Source organism: Berghia stephanieae, chromosome 13 (assembly GCF_034508935.2).
Source record: "Berghia stephanieae isolate SIO BIC M18660-M18661 chromosome 13, UCSD_Bste_1.3, whole genome shotgun sequence".
In the NCBI taxonomy this organism is placed as follows: domain Eukaryota; kingdom Metazoa; phylum Mollusca; class Gastropoda; order Nudibranchia; family Aeolidiidae; genus Berghia; species Berghia stephanieae.
In genome coordinates, this window is record NC_088372.1 from 2,660,060 (window position 1) to 2,685,059 (window position 25,000).

The 25,000-nt window shown below is 36.1% G+C and overlaps 1 protein-coding gene across 1 annotated transcript in view; it reads right to left on the reverse strand.

The window, feature by feature from the left end:
* The window catches only part of LOC144958573 (thrombospondin-type laminin G domain and EAR repeat-containing protein-like), a 90,359-nt gene that overhangs the window by 52,232 nt on the left and 13,127 nt on the right, over positions 1 to 25,000 (reverse strand). The window contains exon 3 of the mRNA XM_078890643.1: positions 22,033 to 22,146. Coding sequence (XP_078746769.1) covers positions 22,033 to 22,146 — 114 coding nt within the window. The remainder of the gene's footprint in view (positions 1 to 22,032; positions 22,147 to 25,000) is intronic.

Sequence of the window (25,000 nt, forward strand, 5' to 3'; positions counted from 1 at the left end):
GTTGTAACAATCGGTCTCCGGCCGTACGACTGACTTTCCTCTCCCCCTTTTTTTTTTCTCCCTCTTCTTAATATTTTTTTTTTGTTTTCTTACGGCTGGTCGGTCGCAAGTCCCGCCCCTTTACCCCTCCCCCTCCGTCTCACCCCCCCCCCCTCCCCCCACCCTCAGAGAACAAAGGACCCACTCTGAACAAGACGCTTTGATGTGTGTGTCGCGAAGGTCTAAAATTAAGTGTTGCTTTGACTCCACCGTCTACATATTATAGTTATAGACTCTCTCCATCCCTATATATGACCCCCCCCCCTCTCCCCCCCATCCCCCCCCACCCCGTCGCAGGAAGAAAGATTGGACACACTGGATTATGCTTGGTTGACAGAGTTTTCTCACAGCAAGTGGTGGGTGGGCTGGGCGATACAACAAATTTTTGATATCGATACGATACAATATCTCGATACTTAAAAAATTGATACTATATATTATATTATGTGACCCATCGTCTCAAAACGGTATTATGTCGGAACGAACCAGATGCTTAAAAGTCGAATTTAATGTTAAAACTGGTCAAAAATATAAATTGTTGGCATTCGCACCCTAAAACATGGTATCCATTCTCCTCAATAAAACATACAAACTCAACACAAGTCTGATATTTATGGCTATAAATTCAATTTTCAACATCTTTACAAGCCCGACTCAATACCGTTTTGAGGTGAAGGGTCACATTTCTAGCTCACTTTTCTGTTCATTTTACTAACCCACTTTTGATAACCCGCTCAAAAACACTAAAACATCAATCTACAAACTCAAAAATCTTTAAATATTTATTTGCACCTCGAACTATCAAAGACTGGAACGCTCTTTCCGAATCATGTGTGAACACAACATGATATTTACTCACATTTCAAGAAAAGATTATCAACAAAATTTAGCCTAAACACCAACAGCAATGGCTGTCACATTCAGGAAATCTATCCGCCTTCGAATACAAATAAACACTCAGAATAGGATTCAATAGTATGATGTCACGTCGCCCAGCAACGAGCAGCTTGGTTCTAAACAAAGAAAATCGGTACTTTTTATTCTCCATGCTGGCTAGAACTTTTTCACATATCATTTATGATCAGAATGTATAAATGTCAAAACATGATCAGATTTATAATATTTTTCTCCTCTTGATACATTTTTATGCTCGTCGGAGAAGTATTTCATAAGGGCGTCCGCCATTGTTCTGATAGTTTTGAACTAGTTACAAAGTTACTATGCGTCATTACGAGGGAAGTGACGTCACGACTGTTGAACCGTATTGATTCAACTTCGAGAACATTCAGATTCATATTCAAATTCAGAACATGAGTGGTACATTGTAGGTTTATTACTGATGGGCATAAATGTTGTATGAATTTTCTTAGAAGATGAAGCTGGTTAAAATAATGATATAAATAATAGATAAATAATAAAGAATGAATTTACATAGCGCCTAAACATCCACGTTAATCGTGCTCTGCGGCGCTTTACATAATATAAATGTTTAAAAAACAAAACAAACAAATATTTAAAGCACTAAAACTACAGAATAAGCATGAATACAAAAACAAACTCTAAGCAACATCTATTTTCAATTTCATTAAAAATAAGCCTCACAGAACAACTCAGTCTTCATACATTTCCTGAAAGATGATACATTTTCACAGGACTTTGCCAGAGGACTGAGTGAGTGCGTTCCATAGGCGTGGAGCAATGGATGAAAAGGCTTTTTTACCCAAAGTGGATTTTGAGGTGGTAATTTTTAGAAGTTGGGATTAGGATGATCTTAAATTTCGAGTGGGTTCATATTTTAATCAGTTCCTGCAAATATTCAGGTGCCAATCCATCCAGACATCTAAAAACATAGCACAATATCTTAAATTCTATCCTAAACTTAACAGGAAGCGAGTGCAATTCCTGGAGAACTGCTGTTATATGATCTAAATTTCTTTTTCGTTTGTGTCTGTCTTGTCATCATTAAATTTAACTTTGTTTAGTTTCATCCAATCCTTTATGTTAGCAATGCAATTTTCCATAACAGATACTGATGACAGCTTTGAATCATTATTGAGTTTTGTATGCAGCCGAGTGTCATCAGCATAAAAATGAAAATCAATGGGAAAGGTGGATAACGTATCAGAAAGGGAAGCAGTATACATTGTAAAATGGAGGGGGGTGATAATAGATCCCTGAGTCACTCCACACGTTAAAATGGATGGAGTTGATACATGGTTTTCTATAATTACCGACTGAGTTCTTTCAAACAAATATTCCTTTAACCATTCCATAACCGTGCCACTTATATAAAATTGATTACGTTGCCTAGTCAGAAGTAAATTTTGATCGATAGTGTCGAATGCGGCACTTAAATCTAGTAAAACGAGCATCGCAGCACTTTTATTATCTATATCATTTACAATATCATCAAAAACTTTAAGCAATGTCGTTTCTGTGCTATGTGAGGCTTTGTAGGCAGATTGAAATTTAATATTTAAGGCATTCGTCTCTATATGTTTAATATAGCAACGACTTTTTCAATTAATTTTGAAATGAAATTCAAGCATGACACAGGTCGAAAATTCTTGAAACTCATTGCAGTCAAGATTTGATTTTTTCTTCAGGGGTCTAACCAAGACATGTTTCAGCATATTTGGAAAATCGGGCAACACTAGACTTTCATTTACGATGGATGCAATCGCTGGAGCAAGATAATAATTTGCACATGCCTTTATGACCCAAGTTAGTTATTCGCCATATCTGACAATATATTTTTAACTTCCTCTATTGTTACGGGTTCAAACGACGTTAACATTTTATAACGGGTGTTCATAGTTTTAGTCGGTCGTGTCGTGCAGAAAAGTGCTGTGTCCTCCTGTAGTGTCTCTTCAGTTGATGTTCCTCTTTCAGGCGATGTCACGTGCCTAGTCATTGTTGCTGTGTCCACTGATGAAGTCACATGGCTTGTTTTTTCAACTAGTGATGTCGTGCTGGGATGTGGATAAGATTGTATTGTGGCGCTGTTGTTGTCTAGTTGGAACTACTTTTCTCTGAGAAAAATGTGTTGAATTTGTCACAGAGTTCTTTTGGAGATGCATTTGTAGGTAGATTTGTTGTATTCGATGGTGTGGTCATTTCTTTGACGTTATCATAAAGCTTGTTAGAATCACGTTTGCTTTTTATCCGAGTGTCCTTCACACGGTATGTCTATTAGTTGATTGGCATAATTTTTGGCTTTTTTATACATTTGTTTTTGAATTTCTAGTCCAGATTTACGCCAAGTACGCTCCTTATGACGTATGGCATGCTTTTGCCTTACCGATTTCAGCAGTGAACCATCTGGAATTTGGCCTTAGGACTATCGTTCTGGATTAGAGGGGCGCATGTTTTTTCCAGACAATTATTGAGAGATGTGTAGATAAGATCTCATTTCTCTGTGACGCCGTATGTTTTCATAACGTTATTATTAATGTCCAATTCCCGAATTTGATCAAGTAATTTGGTGTGATTTATATATTTCGGTTTTTTTTTATAGAGGACTATACGCCGATTTGAAATTGGGACAGGGACATTGACCTTAAAAAATATTGGGAAGTGGTCTGAAATGTCTGGGCTTCTGATCCTAATCTCACTAGTGGAAGTATCTATGGACCGTGTGATAACGAGATCGAGGGTGTGTCCATCCTCGTGAGTTGGTCCTTTCACATTTTGTGTCATATTGAATACTTCTAGAAGTTTCCTGAAGTTGTCCGAAATCTCGGCATGGAAATTAAAATTAAAATCATCCAGGATATTTATTTCTCCATTTTCAGTGTTTTTCCTCATTGGGAAAGTCTTCAAACTCTTTTATAAAACCTGTATTCATACTCTTGTTTTTAGTTGATGGTGGTGGTCTGTAAATGGTTACGACGTTAAAATGTGTTATTATGGCTAAAGTGAATTCCGATGCATTCAAATGAGTCGAAGTTTCGTTTTCCTCCTTTGATAATATTCAATTGGTCTCTGAAAACACACATCAAACCACCTCCACGTCTTTGGTCTCTATTTTCTTGATGATATGTGACCCTTCGCCTCAAAACGGTATTAAGTCGGGTTGGTTAAGATGTTAAAAATTGAATTTATAGCCAAACATATCAGACTTGTGTTGAGTTTATACGATTTATTGAAGAGAATGAATACCATATTTTAGGGTGCTAATGCCAGCGATTTATATTTTTGACCAGTTTAACATTAAATTCAGCTTTTAAGCATATGATTCGTTCCGACATAATACCGTTTTGAGACGATGGGTCACATATGAATAGCCGCTGGGGTTTACCTCGTTTATTGTTAGAGTGTCAGAAGATGTCAGCCAAGTTTCTGTAATAACGAATATATTCAGGATAAAACCATTTTTTAACACATATTTATTTCTCACGAAGTAGGAGACGAAGTGGCCGAGTGTGTTAAGGCATTGCACTGTGACCCGGGATGACCCGGGTTCGAGCCCCGCTTCAGGCACTTTCGTTTTTTTTTCCTTGAGCAAGATTATTAACCCCCACTTTGCTCACTTGGACAATATGGGTGATTCCTGTTGACATCAGACATCTTGTTTGATGAATTATCAATATTCCTTCGTGGAATGCCCAGGCGATGGTATCTTATGATATCGTAACGGAAAAGACATAATTTTTTTTTATTATTTCGCACAGAGCGGGCATTCATGAGATCACATTTCAAATTGTTTTTGTCATCTGTACTCCTTTGTTGTTGCTGTTGTCGCCGCTGTTGTTGCCGTAAAGTAATTAAGTTGGATGGGGATGGTGATGCTGATGACAACTGACTGCGAAGATGGTGATGATGGTTGTGGTGGTAACGATATGAAAGATGACAATGATAGTGACGTCAGCGATGATGATGGTGGTGGTGGTGGTGCTGACGATAACGACGACGATAAGATAATGGCAGTTGTCGTGGCTTTAAATCGACTGTTGTGTATGTGGGTAGGGGTCGTGATGGTTTGTAATGGTGGAGCCGATATTGTCTAGCAATGACTATCCCGCACAAATCTTTGGGCCTCTTTTTCGCTCACGAAGTGCCCAAATTCGCGACAAAATATGGGACGAAGCCGTTTCGTATATGCTATTTTAAAAAATTAATTACGACGCTGTTTATCGATGAATATGACTGAAAGTTGGCACACAGTTAGAAAAAAAGGTCATTTCAATTTATGTCAAGCGACAAAACTCGTGCGATCACCAGAAGACCGTGAAAAAATAGATTTTTACTCTTTGGAGTAAAATATTTCTAAAACTACCGGGCGTGGAGGTTTTGTCGCTGACAAGGTAATACATGAACATTTCTTCTTTTTGGTTGTAAACTTTCATATGAATATGACGAGTACTTTCCCCGAATTTTACAAAACACCATCCTAATTTGATCTTCATTTGTAAAAGACAAAGCCATTTTGCCCCCCTACAGCCCGAATCACAAGTTCAAAACGATTTGGCACCAAACTGACGGCTGAGCGCGTCGTGGCAAAGCGCTTTCTGATTGGTTGACCTCGTTTTAAAGTTCATGACTAGTCATGACACAAGTCTGATATTTCTGGCTATAAATTCAATTTTCAACATCTTTACCAACCCGACTTAATAACGTTTTGAGGCGAAGGGTCACATTTGTGTGTACTACGCCACAATATTTGCGTTCGGTTGTGAGACCTGTATATATGCAAATGTCAGGCGGAATGAATCAGACCCCTGAAATTGAATTTCGAAATAAATGTATGAGATATGGGACCTGTCTATGTGTGTGTTTGTTTGTTTTGTTTTGTTTTGTTTTGTTTTTGTGTTGTCTTTTTTTTTTTGTTCTTTTGTTTGTTTGTACGTTTTTAAAAAAAATTGTTTGATGTTGTTTTGTTAGTTTTGATTTTGATTTTTTTTTTGGTTTGTTTGTTTGTTTGTTTTTGTTTTTGTTTTTTTTTTTTTTGTTTTTGTTTTTTGTGTTGCTTTTTTGTCTTTGTTTGTTTTGTTGTTGTTTTTTTTGTTTTTGTTTTTTGTTTGTTTTTTTTTGTTGTTTTTTTTTTTTTTTTTTTGGGGGGGGGGTTGCGGGGGAGGTTGCTTTTTTTATTTTATCAATGCTAGAATTAGTATTTATTCTCCAACGTAACAAAGATAAATCAACACCAAAGTTTTGAATAATTTTTGAATACAAGTTGAATATCGATCAAAGATTTCCTGGCATTGTATCGATTTGAAATCGGTTGTAGCTGTTGACGACCATGGATTGAGTATCTAATGGAATACTGGGTAAACAGTTTAATGACAATACATCTTTTCACTTTATATAGCCTATTGTCATTATTAACAGTTGATCAAAACGCTTTTATTGTCTCCCTTTATATAAGAAAGAAACCGGATTCACACCATTGGTATAACTATCAAACACCAGAGAGAAGGCACAAGACAGAAAATTATTAGATAATCTTTACCGCAAAAATAAGAGGATTGGCCGAAACTGTGAATTTGAATTAAAATCAAACGCGGAAGGCTTAATAGGTCAAGTCATAAGAAATAAAAGAAGCAATTTATGGCGTTATTGCCACTTTTGTACTCCTTACATCCGAGAGAAAGAGAATTTATGATTTTGAGCTGTCGTTCTTGGATTTTCTCTTCGGCATTAAAAAATAAATAATTTTTTTTAAAAAATCAATATTGTCACAAACTCAAAAATGAAGGGATGTTCAGTTCTATTGATTGCACTATTACTACTCTGTGCTGTGACAAATTTTGGACATATTATGATGACAACGTGGTCATTCATCAAAAATGATTCGGGGAAAATTCGAATGAAGACATTAGGGAATAATGATAACTGGAATTCTGAGTCCAGGTTGGAATGTATCAGAAAATGTCTGGCTAGGTATGTTGCAAGATGTAACAGCGTCCAATTCCATGAAGTGAACAAGACTTGTGTACCGGGATACGCACTTGTCAAGTCCAGTTCATCATTCTCTTGGAATGATTTAGTCAACGGATCTATTTACTCGAAGATCAAACAGTCGGCTATTCATTCGAGGTTGTAAACGATATTGTTGTGTGTACCTTCATCCCAGCCACATAAATGAAATACAGTACAGCTAAAGACGCGTGCAGGAACATGGGAGGAACGATGTTTATGAGTAACACTCTGAAGAAGTTTGATTTTCTGAAGTCGAAAATCAGCGATAGCACTTGGATTGGATTAGAAAATGTCTCTCGAAATAATTCATTTTTCTGGGTGAGCGGTGAGAAGTTCCAACAGGGTACAGACTTGTGGAACAACTCGTGGGACCATGATCAGCCTAATAACAATGGTGGCATTGAGTTTTGTGTCATTTCAAGTAAGGACCGTTTCTGGAAACTGCACGATTACAATTGTGAACTGTCGTTCTCATCGGTGTGTGAAATTGTTCTTTGAATCCATGGGGCAGGAAATTATAGATTCCAACAACAATATGGATTGAAATTGTTTCAAGTCGGCGTTATGGCGTGTTTAACAAGATCCAAGAGGATATATTATTATTTAAGTTAACTCTCTCCTTACCAAGATTGTCCCCGAAACTCCACACCCATCTAACACACACACAAAAAATATTATCACTCAAATTCAATAGCAGTAAGTTCTTGCGATGAATAATTTCTTTAGCAAAACATGCTCTGCAACACACTGTTCATTTTCTTTAAAATTTATGATGTACAAAATAAATTTGAATAAGAAAAATGTTGGTTGTATCCTAACGAATGTGACGATTTTCCTATAGTTGGTAAGGAGAGATTGTTAAACCAGAGCTTCCTTTTTGAAATAGGAACGATTTGCAGTTTTCAGGGCTAATAATAATATAAGATATTTTCATATCTTTGTGTTTATTAAACGTGTTATTTCTATCGTGCCTAGCAACACAACGAGCTTGCGTGTATGTGTTATTGCACGATAAAAATATAATAAGTTAAATAAATACAAAGAAATGAAAAAATACGTCTATTCTACCCCTTCAAGTAAGATTATTATATATTTTGTAGCCAAATGGTATAGTATCAGTACTTCAATTTACCATAATTTGTAATTATCTCCTGCTTGAATGACAATTTGACCAAAACTAAAAACGTTTGATTTGTATTCATGCGCACCAAAAGATTATTTACAATCACCAATCAGCTGTCTTTTACACCTTATTTCACACCAATAAAATGTGCGAAAATATTCTGCAATCGTTGACTACAATTTTTACGGTGATCTATAGATAGTTCAAAGATGACGTCACTCAGGTCTTTGTTATTGTTTTTTGCCATCCGCGTTTATGAGTAATGCTCACTGAACTGTATTAACCAAACTATAAACGTTCATGGATACACACAGTTTTGTGTGTTGGTCCGTTATACTTCCGGATGGCAATGTTATGAGCTTCTTCGCCAAGCGCATACTATCTATAGATAGAATGAAGTTGATTCGGGTCTTTGCTAAAGTTTTTTTTTTTAACACCCTGGCGTTTATGAGTAATTCTCACTAAACCGCATTAACTTTAAACATTCAAGGTTACACAGAGTTTTGTGTATTGGTCCGTTATACTTCCGGATGGCAATGTTGAGTTTTTAGTCAAGCGCATGGTATCTATAGATTAAAGATTGTCCACAATGATGAATGACTCGGAAAGATTAAGGGTTCTTTCGATCCAGTTTATATTTTACAAGCACCCAACCCGTAATGGTGATATAATTGATGTCACGCCGCCCGGCAACGGCGGCCATCTTGGTTCTAAACAAAGAAAATCAATCCTTTTTATTCTTCATGCTGGCTAGAACTTTTCATATGCCTTGTGATCAGAATGTGTAACAGTCAAAGCATAGTCGAGTCCTTGGAAGAAGCTCTGTACTCACATTCTCTCAGCGTACTCAGGTGTAAAAATGAGTACCTGGCTGTTAACAGCGTTGCATCTGTCCGAAAAAAATGTAATATAATATCGCATAACAGGCGTCATGTCTCATACTACATGTTAAGTGTTGCAGTGGCCAGGTAAAGCGCTTTGAGCACGTTTAGTGGATATTGCTCTATATAAAAGCGCATTTTTTAAAGTCAACGTATACTTATTTGAAGGTTTGATAACCCAAATTGCTATGGGCACATTTTTGTTATGGAAATATTCTCTCAAGCCAACGTATACTCATTTACAGGTCTTATGACCCAAATTGCTATGGACACAATGTTATAATGAAAATATTATTATGTCCTATAGATAGTGTGCGCTTGGCTAAGAAATTCACAACATTGCCATCCGGAAGTATAACTGGCCAACACACAAAAACATGTGTTGTCATGACCGTTTATAGTATGGTGAATACAGTTTAGTGAGAACTACTCATAAACGCGGATGGCAAAAAAAACAACAACAAAGACCTGAGTGACGTCAACTTTGAACTATCTATAGAACAGTAAAGTTTGCTGCCCCAAACGTAAACAAAGGTCGAGAAGCACATGGCAAACCACATGTTCCTGTCTTGACAGCTCACGTTCCAATGTAAATAATAGAAAGAAAATAACCTTTAAAATTTGGCTGTTAGGTGGCAAAAGAAACACATATTCATAAATACTCGATCATGCATCAAATAATGTCTAGATATGGATATTTTATGGAACAAAAGGTAAAATTTATCAAAAGTTACGTCTATTTATTTTTAGACCAGAGCAAATTATTGCGCTGGTATGAACAAAACGAGAATTATTCGGAGCCTGATTTTCATAATAATTTAGTCTTATATTATTATTTCTGCAACTGTTAGATTTTATGTAAACATATTTTCAATACTGAAAGTGTATTGCCTACAACTCAAACTACAAAATTGGGAGACCTATATTGTGCGTAAATTTTTCCGGTCCCTAACGGAAATCACTAGCAACTTGTTATTGTTTACGTTTGGGGCACCTAACTTTACTGTTCTATACACTCAACCAACGCGAAATATGTGAACCATCATCTCAAAACGGTATTATGTCGGAACGAACCAGATGCTTAAAAGCCGAATTTAATGTTAAACCTGTCAAAAATAAAAATTGTTGGCATTAGCATCCTAAAATATGGTATCCATTCTCATCAATAAAACATACAAACTCAACACAAGTCTGATATTTCTGGCTATAAATTCAATTTTCAACATCCTAACCATCCCGACTTAATACCGTTTTGAGGCGAAAGGTCACATATTGTCCATTTCAACAATGTTAAAACAAGCCCATGTTTACATTCGGTAATCAGACCTGTTGATAAGCGAACGTTGATACCTGTTTATCATATTGAAAGGTTAGAGGGTTTTGTCAATAAGTTTTCCTGGAGTCAAAGATTTATAAAGATGTCGTAAAAAACGACAGATCGGCTGCACTATGGGAAAATAAAAACATATTTTAAAATTTGGCCAGAAAACTTGTCCTTCAAATATCGATCGATTTAAATGACCCTCATCTTGGCAAAATAACTCTCAAACCTGGGACTTCGCGAAGTCCCAGGTTTGAGAGTTATTTTGCCAAGATGAGAGTCATTTAAATCGATCGATATTTGAAGGACGAGTTTTCTGGCCAAATTTTAAAATATAGGTTTTTCAAGAGTCCTACTGGCAGAGCTGACTGGGTAGGGCCTGACAGATTTACAAGAGTTAGCGGCAAATAATTTACAGTTATTTACATATAATGGTGTAAATAATGAAGCGTCGATATATCTATATACATCCGTTTCAATCGTGAAATTTGGGGGGTTTTTTTCTTTTTTTTTTTTCTTTTTTTTTTTCTTTCTATTTGGTAGTGGAGTGGGTGGGGAAGAGGGGGGGGGGGGGGGGGTGAAAGGGGGGCCCGGGGAGGGGTTAGTGTGATCATTGGTATGGGGTTTTGTTTCTTTGTTCGGGTTTTGTTTTGTTTTGTTTTGTTTGTTTTTTGTTTTTTTTTGTTGTTTTTTTTTTTTTTTTTTGGGGGGGGGGGGGGGGGGGCAAGGGTAGGTGTTATTTTTCTTTGTATTTGTTTTTTTGTATGTAAACAAAATTGATGGAATTGCGTTCTTTAATATGTAAAGTATCTTTCAGAGATGTTATGATTCTCCCTTAACTCGTCTGTATTTGATACTAGATAGAATAATGAAAACAAAACGCTCGTTATATGACATATGTGCCCCATCGTCTCAAAACGGTATTATGCCGGAACGAACCAGATGCTTAAAAGCCGAATTTAATTGTTAAACTGGTCAAAAATATAAATTGTTGGCATGAGCATCCTAAAATATGGTATCCATTCTCCTCAATAAATCGCATAAACTCAACACAAGTCTGATATTTCTGGCTATAAATCGAATTTTCATCATCTTTACCAACCCGGATTAGTACCGTTTTAAGGCGAAGGGTCACATATCCTTGAGTTCGAGAAACCGTTCTGACGGTCGTGTCACAGTAAAGATTGTTCACAATTATTTTATTAATTTTTATTTTAATAAAAACTGAATTCATCTCACTCCAGTTATATTTCGGTAGGCTTCGAAAAACTTTACCTTCTAATATTAGATCATCTTTCCTTTTATAGCCTTCCCTCGAATTAATTTCTAATTTGTGAATACTTTTCGTTCTACATTCTGTCACGTAGCCATTTATTATAAAAGCTGATAGGTCTAACATTCTACACTCACTTCTCTCCACAATCTATGCCGGACGGCCAGCCGCTCCATTCCTCATATATATTTGAAGATTTTTATCTTTTGGTACTTTGTGGATATTTTTATCTCCACCATCAAGACGCCGGAGCTTTTACCTTTGATCATGCAGTCTTCGACACATCAAGGATCAAACCTGAGCCCGTTGTCGGAGGAATATAGAATCCATCCCTTTTAACTGCCTGGAAACGTAGCCTTACAAACATGACATTATATCATCATAAGTTACATAATATATTCACATTTCTATTTGTAACTACCACAATCACTATTTGTCTCATTTAATTAAATTTCATCTTTCTTTTTATTTCATCTTAAACAAATCGTTAATTGTTTTTCATTTAAAGTAATTAGTAAATTCTGGGACCTTATTCTACATATCTTTATGCATAGTCGAGTAGCTCTTTACTTACTTGAGACCATGACATTTTGGAGGGGACACATATAAAGAATTGGATTTATTTAGTTACTTTTATCTATCTCAAGCAAACTTTAAAGTTTAAATTGTAAAACTCTTAATTGCCCCACTTGATCATATTTTAATTGAACTCCCTTTTTACAGGATTAACTTAATTTTTTTTTCTTTTTCATTTCTTCATTTAAATGGAATAGCAATTTATCCATTCATTCTTTCATTTAAATTGAATAGCATTTGACTCATTCATTCCTTGATTTATTCATTTATGAATTATTAATTCATTCATTCATTCATTCATTCATTCATTCATTCATTCATTCATTCATTCATACATTCATTCATTCATTCATTCATCCATTCATTCGTTTATTCATTCATTTATCCAATCATTCATACATTTATTCCTTTATTCATTCATTCATTTATACATTTATACATTCATTCATTCGTCTATTCACTCAGTTATTCATTCATTCATTCATTCCTTGTCCACTTTGTTATTATATCACTCATTTCATTTTGTTGTTTCCCTCATCCATGAATTGTTTTCAATATGTTTACATTCCATAACGATTCATTCACCTATCATCCAATCACTCAGTGTTGTGAACACATTTTGTAACTATTGTAAAGCTTACCGATATTTTATTGTTTTGTATTTCAGACATCACTGTTAAACACTCTTCATAATGTGTACGGTAAATGTTTTAACTTTGCACTTTTTAGTTAAAGTGATTAAACATATGTAATATACGCAGTTTAATCTCCAGGTTTAGAATTTTAATAGAGGCAAGCTTATTTCTTTCATTTAAAAGGGATACAGCGGTTTCAAAATCTTGGAGACATCCTATTGTTGATGGGACGTATGGCTTTCCATACATCAGTTTTGCTCGATTGTGACGTAGTTTTTGTTAACAAGGACATGAACGACTGACCTAGTTTCTTGGAAATTGACGGTTCCAATTGATGGTTCCTTCGTGACCTCTTGTTGCTATGCCTTTCAAACTATTTAAATGGATGCCTTTTTAAACAATTGCTGTTTAGTAGTTGTCCCAGGTTATTCAACCGACATAAAAAGCTGGAAATAGATTGTTCCAATTGACGGTTCCTCCGCGACCGCTTGTTGCCTTTTTTAAAAGCAAAAACCATACAGTATGAGTCTCGGGTTATTCAATCAACATACAATGCATACATTATTGGAAATTACGTCAATTACCGTGTATTTTATTAAAATTAGTTGAGCACACATTTCAGTGGTTTTATTTTTGACTCGAAAATTTAAAATCAAATATATTTTGCCCCTGATATCAACCGATAATCGTAAACCAACGACCCGAAGCCACCTGAGTACTTACCTTTCAACCGAAGCAAATATCCCACAGATCCTGAGCATCTCTCACAAATTTGACAGATGATTGAAAAAACAATACCTAGGGTCATGAGGTGTTGCGATGCAATTCCTTCATCAATGTGTAACAATATTGTGATGCATACTCAGTAACTGTGGAAATGACTTATGTTCCTCTGTTTTGCATATACTAGGTAGATATGGAATTACAGATTGCATGCTGTGTCTTTTCGTTGACTTGATATAGATAATCAAATGGACGGAACGGGTTAAATGGTAGGAAATATTCTGATAATTTAGTGCTTAGTTAGTAACGCTCTAATCATCAGTTCAGTGTGGATTCGTGGATTTAGACAAGTTAGAATTGACTATGTTTTTTTTTGTAGACTCCAGTGTTAAGAAAAGCTACAGGTTTGTGTGAAGACTGTGATGTGAAAGTGTTTACTGTACGCATACCGTCTAGAAAAAGATCTAGATCTATGTCTAGCTCGAGATCTAGAACAAATTAGCCTAACGTTGTGTAGATTATTCAGCAAGCGAGGGATCGCAATCAATCTAGGAGAAGGTCACTCCAAAATTATACCAAGAGTAGGAAGGACTCTATAGCTCGGGAGAGCAACAAGCCTAAGAGTGAATCTCCAAAATAAATCCTGGTCCCTCAAGTCTGGGGTTTTGTGTTAAGCTAACATCCCCATCCGAGGGAGAAAAAAACAACATTGTTACAGAAACAGCAACGAAGGAAATTAGAATGAACTCACAGACGAACAATTGACCCTCAGAGCCAACGGAAGAGGATCCTATAAATGGCAGTGTGGAAAGCCACAAGGAAGCTTCTGACAGGAAAATGAGAGAATATCTGTTTGCCGCAAAAGCAGAGACGAAAATAGATTTTGGAATGTTTGAACAATTACAGTGCTGGCAAGCTGGCACAAGTCACCGTTGACATGCAACGTTATGACTTAGATATCTTAGGCATTAGCGAGAGTGGGTGGACAGGAGCTGGAATGATACAAACTAGCACAAGAGAAACTATTATTCTCTACTCCGGGAGGGAGGTAGATCATTACTCAGAGCTTTTACGCAAAGGTGAACAATGTTTTAAAGTAAGAACAAGTCTCTAGAGTTTTATGGATGATGAGGAGTTTGTCACTGACAAATCATTAGCAGATCCATCTAACATTGAGCAGATAGAAAACAACTCCACACAGTCATTTGGCACGTCACCTAAAGAAGCAAAACTGCTTGATTGTGCATTTATCGTCCATCCACCGGTGCATCGTGCACTTTTCAAGAATATGCAGACAATGTATTCATTCCGTTTATCATCAATTAGTGCAAAGACTAGATGTTATATGAGATCAATAATCTCAACTTGTCAAAAAAAAAAGCCACCAGCACTTCAACCACAACCTGCCATTTATAAATGAAAACACGAAGAAGCTGACAAACGATTATTTCTGCATGCCAAAGATTGCACTCAGCAAGAGATTTTAAAAGAACAGCCAATACTGATGTGTTTGTGCTTGCCATTCATTTTGCTGAAAAGCTAAAATCTAAGGAGCTTTGGATTTTATTTGGCTCAGGAAACCGTTAATGTCATATTGCAGCCCACGAAATAGCAGGCAGACTTCAAGCAGACAACGTTGACGCACTGCCTAATTACAATTGTTGAACAATCATTGAATAAGAGAAAGGTCCCAGCCACGAACTGAGTTGGTAAATATATCCTTCATTATTCTCTTTTACATGAGTTGGGCATCACATAGTAACTATAGACATCGTGATTTGTTTTGCATAGTGATTTGTTTTAAATACATTTTTGACATGTTACTGATATCGAAAACCACTTATATATTATGTTCTGAAAAGTGAGTCTTTAAAAAGAATAAAAAATGAGTCTACTAGCCGTCGTGTTATATTTAGTGATAGATAACCTGGGATTATTTTGGCATCCTATTATTGTTATTACACTCTAGTATATTAGCGCCATTGCGAATAATTGTACACAAACTAACGACGAGTAACACACATTGGTGATAAACTTTTTGTAGTAACATAGTTTAGAGTGCACGTGATTGACACATTGTTATCGACACAAGTCATAATAACTCCGCATTGTATTGACACATTGCTTTATAAGATATAACGATAAAAGGCATCAAATTCAACATACATAATAAGTTGAAATAAGAGAGAGAGAGAGGGAGAGAGAGAGAGAGAGAGAGAGAGAGAGAGAGAGAGAGAGAAAGAGAGAGAGATTTCTAGAAAAAAATAGAACAGTTCATTCCAGTAAGTGTAAATAAATAAAACAGTCAGTAACAGTATCCTGTCAATATATAAATATAAAATATCGTATCTAATTTATTGCAACATGGAAGCATATAAAAGATACTTAGGTCTCGCAAAGGACTTGGAAATACCCCAGGAAAGAATATTTTCATGGTGCGAAGAGAAAATAAAAGAAGAAAATGAAGAAAGAATTCGTAGGGAAGAAAACGAAGAAAGAATACGTAGAGAAGAACGAGAAGAAAGAGTCCAAGAAAAGGAACTAAAAAGACAGATAGCTTTAGCAGAAGAAGAAACCAAAAGGACCCAAATGGTGCTGGAAATTGAAAAAACAAAAAACCGGTCATGAAAGAAAACATAATAATGGGGATGAGTTTCTCATGAAACTTCCCCGCATGCCAACCTACGATGAACGCTCAGACTGTCTAGAATCCTTCCTACACCGATTCGAAGTTCAGGCTAAAGGTTATCGTTGGCCGGAAAGCAAATGGGCCACAGCCTTGATTAACTGCTTATCTGGGGAACCGCTGAAAGTTTTCTATACCTTAACAACTGAAGATGCAGATGACTATGGCAAAATTAAAGATGCTCTACTAAAAAGATTTAGATTAACGGAAGATGGTTACCAGGAAAGGTTTCACACTGCAAAACCTGAAAGTGGAGAAGACTTTAATACATTCGTGAACCGAATTACTCAATTTTTAAATCGATGGCTTGAGTTGGCAAACGTAAAACAAGACGACTTTGCAGGCCTTTACTATCTAACGTTGAAGAATCGAATTTATCAAGCTTACAACCCAGATTTAGTCGCATTTTTTTTAAGAAAGAAAGCCAGAAAATGTGGACAAATTAAAAATCTACGCAGAAAACATTAACAGCGCACATCCCTTGACACCCCTTGACAGAACATTGAAGGAACCATACTACGCTGCCGCTGCTCAGAGTCCATATACACCTAAAGTCAAGCACTCAAATAGAACGAGCAGATCAATAACTCGGAACACGCAAGTGAAACAAGATGACCATAGTAACAAACCATGGAACAAACAGTTCAATAGAGACCATAGCCGATCCTATCAAAACAAAACAAGAAATAGCACTGACAATAATATCAAGTAAAAGAAAACCAACAAACCTATACTCAAATGTCAATATTGTGGAATGAAAGGCCACACAGCAGACAAATGTTACAAAATCGTGGGATATCCAAAAGAAACTGCAAATGCATCACTCCAAACAAGTGTAAACAATCAGACACGAGTAATGTCAGGAGAAAATATAAATGTGTATTGCGTGAAAGGTATGTCACTTTTAACACAAACTCACAAGACAGGATCGCTATTTTTTTGTGAAGGCAAAGCTAATGGAACTGATTGCAAAATATTGAGAGACACAGGATGCAGTACAGTAGGAATAAAAGCATCTTTGATCAACGACGAAGACAAAACTGGAAAAACGGTACAATGCATCACATTCAGTGTCGAAACCTTTGAAACAGCTAATGTGTACATAGAAACCCCATACTATACAGGAATAGTGGAATGCTGTATACTTCCCAACCCCGTCGCTGATGTTATTGTTGGCAATATAAAAGGTCTTAAAGACAACCCAACAGATGTAAAAGAATGGTCATTTACCCAGGAAACAGCTTGTCTTGCGGAAACAAGAAATATGACTTAGACAACAGAGAAGCCAATGACTATAATAACAATAATAATAATAATAATAATAATAATAATAATAATAATAATAATAATAATAATAATAATAATAATAATAATAATAATAATATTAATAATAATAATAATAATAATAATAATAATAATAATAATAATAATAATAATAATAATAATAACAATAATAATAATAACAATAATAATAATAACAAAAATAATAATAATGATAATAATAATAATAATAATAATAATAATAATAATAATAATAATAATAATAATAATAATAATAATAATAATAATAATAATAATAATAATAATAATAACAATAATAATAATAACAATAATAATAATAACAAAAATAATAATAATGATAATAATAATAATAATAATAATAATAATAATAATAATAATAATAATAATAATAATAATAATAATAATAATAATAATAATAATAATAATAATAATAATAATAACAATAATAATAATAACAATAATAATAATAACAATAATAATAATAACAAAAATAATAATAATGATAATAATAATAATAATAATAATAATAATAATAATAATAATAATAATAATAATAATAATAATAATAATAATAATAATAATAATAATAACCTACTTACATAGCGCTCAACTTCCACATACAAGCTCAGCGATGCTTTACAATATTAATTGTCATTCGAACGTTCTTTCTTTGACAATTCTGAGAATACTTGTGAAGAAACAAACACAAACATACACATGTACACAAACTCACACACAGATACGTTTCCATTCATACACGAATACACGCGCACACACACGCACGCACACACGCACACACACACACACACACACACACACACACACTTACACCAATATTACTCACTAACATTAGTAACTTATTCTAACGAAAGACACAAAATAAATAAATAAATAAATAAATTTGATAAAAAGAAAAAGGACTTTTTTAGATCATCTGTATCTTCAATATATGACGTTAAAAAACATATCATGAAAGTTTTAATCACGGGTTTACACGTTATCGAAAGAACCCAGTAATACGCTTCAACAGTCGTGACGTCACTTCCCCCGTAATGACGCGGGTTAACTTAGTAACTGGTTCTAAACTATCGGAGCGTTGGCGGACGCCCTTATGAAATAAATACTTCTCCGACGAGCATAAAAGTGTATCCAGAGGAGAAAAACATTATAAATCTGATCATGTTTTGAATTTTATACATTCTGATTACATGACATATGAAAAAAGTTCTAGCCAGCATGAAGAATAAAAAGTTCCGATTTTCTTTGTTTAGAACCAAGCTGCTGGTTGCTGGGCGACGTGACACCAGACTATTGAATCTATTATGTAAGAAAACTGGAACACAATGCACTGTGTTCAGAAAAAGAAAGGAAATATCGATAAATTTTTCGATATGTGACCCTTCGCCTCAAATCGGTATTAAGTCCGGTTGGTTAAGATGTTGAAAATTGAATTTATAGCCAGAAATATCAGACTTGTATGTTTTATTGAGGAGAATGGATACCATATTTTGGGGTGCTAATGCTAATAATTTATATTTTTGACTAGGTTTAACATTTAATTCGGCTTTTAAGTATCTGGTTCGTTCCAACATAATACAGTTTGGAGACGATGGGTCACATATTATTGTTGTATTGACACTGTGATGCCAAATAACAGAATATTTACCGTATTCCTAGACTATTAGACAAAGATCTGAACAAGTGTGTATGAAAGGTGACAGACAAAACAATAAGGAAAAATGCAATAAATAAAAAAAAAATTTTAAAACATCCCAAAAAATGTCTATCTACTTCGACTGGGGATCGAACCTTAGACCTTCTGATTTCCGTAATCTGGTAATCAGATGGTCTGAGGTTCGATCCCCAATCGAGGTAGACTGAATATTTGTGATGGTTTGTCTTTTCTTTTTTTCTTGTAATTTTCTTTCTTACTTGTAACCCTTCGCCTCAAAACGGTATTAAGTCGGGTTGGTAAAGATGTTGAGAATGGAATTTATAGCCAGAAATATCAGACTTGTGTTGAGTTTGTATTTTCTATTGAAGAGAATGGATACCATATTTTAGGATGCTAATGCCAACAAAAATAACGCATCGTCTATGTTCAAAGCGACGAAATCTCTGAACCGAAAACCATTCGAGAACCCAAAACTACAGGATAAATTTGGCAAACAGACAACAAATCCCAACGATATCCTTGACATTGTAACTGACCACTTCCAGCAGAAATTTCACAAACAAGTCTCACAAATATCGCCCTTCTCAGGAAACCCTAGAGACCTAAACAACCGCATCACAACAACTGAAGTTAGAAATAGCATAAAGTGCCTAAACAATAACAGATCCCCAGGCGAAGATGAAATTCCCGCTGAACTGCTGAAATGCGGTACCCTCTCCCTGGATCTGAGCATTGCAAACATAATGAACAAAACATTCTCAACACACAAAGACTGGGACATAAACAGCGGTGTCCTAATTACAATACAAAAACCAGGAAAAACAAAAGGACCCGTAAACAACCTGCGCCCAATAACATTACTGAATACCATAAGAAAAACACTGTCAACTATTGTCCTCAACAGAATTAGACCGAAAATAGAAAATTATCTATCACATAGCCAAAGCGGGTTTCGCCAAGACCGAAGCACATCGGACGTTGTATGGACACATAAATGGTTGGCAGCAAAGGCACTCAAAGAAAACATATCCATAACAATAACCGGAATCGATATGTCCGCAGCCTTTGATACGATCGACAGAGGAAAACTTTTGGAGATATTAACAGAAATAGTAGACGAAGACGAGCTCCGAATAATCCGATTTCTCCTCAGCAACACAAAGATACAACCAAGGATATACGGGGCCACAAAACAGACGCAGTTCGAAAGTAACATCGGGACCCCCCAAGGAGATAGTCTGAGCCCGATTCTGTTCACAATATACTTAGAACACGCTCTGAAAGAAGTTCGAAAAGTCATTCCAAAACCAACGACTCATATTGAGAATGCAATCCCTAGAGAAATCGCCTATGCAGATGATGTCGATTTTATTGGATCAACACCAGCAAATATAGACATCATACAAAATACCCTCATGAAATATAACCTCCAAGTCAATGCCAATAAAACCGAATTTACAACAATATCGAGGAACAAAGAGGAATGGAAAAGAACAAAGAAAGTCGGCTCACTAATTGGAGACACCGAGGATGTACAAAGAAGAAAACAGCTATCAAACGCCGCACTCAGTAAACTCACCAATGTATGGATTAGAGGTGACAAAATAAAGAGAAAAACCAAACTGAAACTGTACCATGCTCTTGTAAAACCGGTACTTCTGTATAACTGCGGCACTTGGGCGTTGACAAAATCCGAAGAAGAACATCTGGATGCCTTCCATCGCACACAGCTAAGAAGGGTACTGGACATCAAATACCCCAAAAAGATCTCAAATGAATCACTCTATAAGATCACAAAAGAAAGACCAATCTCCCTTGACATTTTACAACAACGATGGCAACTTTTCGGTCACATACTACGCAGGGACAAAAACATACCAGCAAACCAAGCCATGTCGGGATACTTCCAAAAACACGGGAACCTTTTCAGAGGAAGACCGATCACAACACTCCCCGTGATCCTAAACAAAAACCTCACAACACTTGGACAAAGCATTAGTCTCATAACGGCAGGGGACCTTGAAAATCTGAGAACCCTAGCAGAGGACCGGCAATATTGGAGACACCTCACACAGGAAATACTGGAAACAGCCAAGGCGACCCGATCTTTCGGTCGAGACGCGAAAGGCATCTAAGTCAAGTTAAGTCAATGCCAACAATTTATATTTTTGATCGGTTTTCACATTAAATTCGGCTTTTAAGCATCTGGTTCGTTCCGACATAATACCGTTTTGAGACGATGGGTTATACTTTGTCTGGCACCATTCATACACACTTGCAGATCTTTATCTTACAAAGGTGCCTCCTCCTTAAGATGCACCATCCATTTTATTATAAATCAATTTTATCCTACAACAAGCCGTCCCGAGATAATAATAATAATAGCCGCACATTCTTGAATTCGTTGTTCATTCGTTTAAAAAATTCTAGAAGGAAGGAAATGGACCCCACTCGTCTCTTTGTTATTGTTTTTAGACAGCCATTTTGGTGATTAGTTCTCACTAAATTCTATCCATCAGACTATAAACGCTCGAGGTTAAAACACAGTTTTAGTATATTATGTTGGTACATCATATTATCCGGCTGGCGGATGTTGTGAATATAGCATCAATACGCTGCAATTTGTTGACACTGTATTGCTTTGTCTTTGGAAGGGTGAGGGAATTTGTTTTCATTTTCGGAAGAAAAAAAGAAAATTCAAAAATGTTTTTAATTAAAAATTTAAAAAAAAAAATTTTTAAGAAAGAAAGAAAGAGAAGGAAGAAAGAAAGAAAGAAAGAAAGAAAGAAAGAAAGAAAGAAAGAAAGAAAGAAAGAAAGAAAGAAAGAAAGATGACATATAATATGACAAAATATCTAAGATTTAAAATCGACTTACCGCTACAAGGGGGTGGAAATGAATGCATAGCGGCCTTGACCCTTTCATACATGAAGGATGATATCAAAGTGAAGGTTACCCATATCATAATGTCTGTAAATCGACATGTGAAAGCTGAAAAAAAAGATCAAAACGAAGAAAATATGAATATAATCAGGGGCGTGGCTATAGTGGTTGATTTTGGTGCCTGACACTGCATCCATCTTTTACAAAATGGATTACAGCATTTTTTAAATATATAAAACTGAGAAATGGTATAAACCGTCTCTTATTGATTTGAGTAATTCTTTTCTGTATATTTTAATTTCTTTCTTTTGTATTTACAAATATACCATGTTTTACGTCATGTTATTCTGATTCGGGCACCACCTTATACTGTAAGCATGACACGCCACTGAATATAATGAATTTATATAGAGCAGTGCCTAGTTCCAATTAAAAATTGCTCAGTGGCTCTTTACATCAACACATCATGTATCAGACACACATATTATAGAACTGACATGTTCAAAACCACATAAATTCGATGATAGCATAATATATTATTATAATAAAATACATACTAAGAGTCCAAATTATATGCCCTTCAGAAAAAGGTCAGTTTTTAACCGTTTTCTAAGAGTATGTGGATTTTCATTATTTTTAGTTTCAATACTGATGGAGTCAGGTTAATACAGTTCAGTGAGCATTACTCATAAACGCGGATGGCAAAAAACAATAACAAAGACGTGAGTGACGTCATCTTCGAACTATCTATAGAAAAAACACGAAAGGCCCCGTAGAGTGTATCGCGTTTTGGCGATGAGCAGACCTCGTACTATTGGTAGACGATGCTCGCTCCCTCATTTCAATGGCTGTAGGCCAGAGTGTCGTTGTCGTCGTCAATCCCGTGATCCTTCTTCTTACCGGATATAATTCCTTTATTTAATCGCATTTAGGACCTCAGTTTTAGAGGAGTCACCAACATGCAACAACTCGTGTGCATCCGGGGTTTTTTTTTTTTTGTTTTTTGTTTTTTTTTTTTTTTTTTTTTTTTTTTGTTGTATTTTTGTGGGGTTTTTTTTTTTTTTTTTTTTTTTTTTTTTTTTTTTTTTTGGGGGGGGGGGGGGGGGGGTAGGGTTGGGTTTTTGGGGTTTTTCTTGGTTTTGGTTTTGTTTTGGTTTTTGTTTTCTTTGGGTTTGTTTTATTTTTTTTTGGGGGGGGGGGGGCGTTGGCTCAAGGGGGTAATAACTGCCACACTGTGGAAAAACACGTATTTAAAAGTTTTGTTTTGTTTTTTGTTTTTTTTTTTTTTGTTTTTTTTTTTTTGCGGGGGGGGGGGGGTTTGTGGGGGGGGGGGGGGGGCGTTGGCTCAAGAGGGGATAGCTGCAACACTGTGGAAAAAAAACACATATTTAAAAGTTTGACCAAAAAAGGTGTCATTCAACGAAAAAGGCCCCGTAGAGTGTATCGCGTTTTAGCGGTGAGCAGACCTAATACTATTGGTAGACGATGCTCGCTCCCTCATTTCAATGGCTGTAGGCCGTGTCGTTGTCATTGTCATCGGCGAGACAAGAGATCAAAGTGCTCAATCCAACCCGTTGGCTCAAGGGGGAATAACTGCCACACTGTGGCATTTAAAAGTTTTGTTTTTGTTGGGTTTTTTTTTGTTTTTTGTTTTGTTTTTTTTTTATTTGTTTTGTTTTGTTTTTTGGGGGCTTTTGTGGGGGGGGGGGGGGGGGGGGGGGCTTGGCTCAATGGGGGTTTACTGCCACGCAGTGGAAAAACACATATTTAAAAATTGGCCAAAAAGGGTGTCATTCAACGAAAGGCTCCGTAGAGTGTATCGCGTTTTGGCGGTGACCAGACCTCGTACTATTGGTAGACGATGCTCGCTCCCTCATTTCAATGGCTGATGATGATGATGATGATGATGATGATGATGATGATGATGATGATGATGATGATGATGATGATCCGGGAATATATATATATTATATATATATATATATATATATATATATATCTATATATATATATATAATATGTTAGTAATTATCGATTTAATTGGGATGATGAATAATTAGAAACTCATCGTACAATTCGTGGTCTTGTTGTATCCACTAAGTGTCTCAATACGCTTTACAATGAGTCCCAAGCCAACAGCAACGCGTAACATGCAGACTGAGACATGACGCCTGTTAGGCGACATAACATTTTTTTTCCGACAAAGATAACGTCGTTAATGGCCAGGAATTCATTTTACATCTCAGTGCGGCGAGAGAATGTGAGGAAAGAGTCTTTTCCTAGGACTCAATTATCCACCGCTTAAAGCGGGGGCTGGAACGCTGGACCTCCCAGTTCAAAGATGAGTGTCATATCGTAGCTCCACGAAAATAATAATGATGATGATGATGATGATGATGATGATGATGATGATGATGATGATGATGATGATGATGGTTACAACGACGACTACGACTACGACGACGACGACGATGAAGAAGAAGAAAGTATTGACGATTATGATGATACACCTCGCCCCCCCCCCCCCCCCCCCCCCCCCGCACACACACACACACACCCACCAGACCCCCTCATCTCTTTTCCCCACCTTCGACACACCATCAAAAACAAAAAAAATCAAAAGACACTCACTCCTCACTTCGCCTATTATTCCTTATTTTCCCGGCCCTATCTAAGCTGGCGTGAAATCGTAGGCACGCGCCACCATTCATCGTTCGTCACGGCACGGCACAAGGGGGCGGGGGTTCGTCCCCGTCACAGCCATCACTGAAGGGAAAGACGGTCGGTAAATCGCCTTAACGTGAAAGAACTGTGCTTAAACACGCAAACTCTCGTGTCTAACGTGACCTTTGCTGACCTCAGCACGGGGTGAACCGTAGCCATCGTTAACATATAGATAGAATGAAGTTGATATCACTCGGGTCTTTGTTATTGTTTCTTGCCATCCACGTTTATGAGTAAT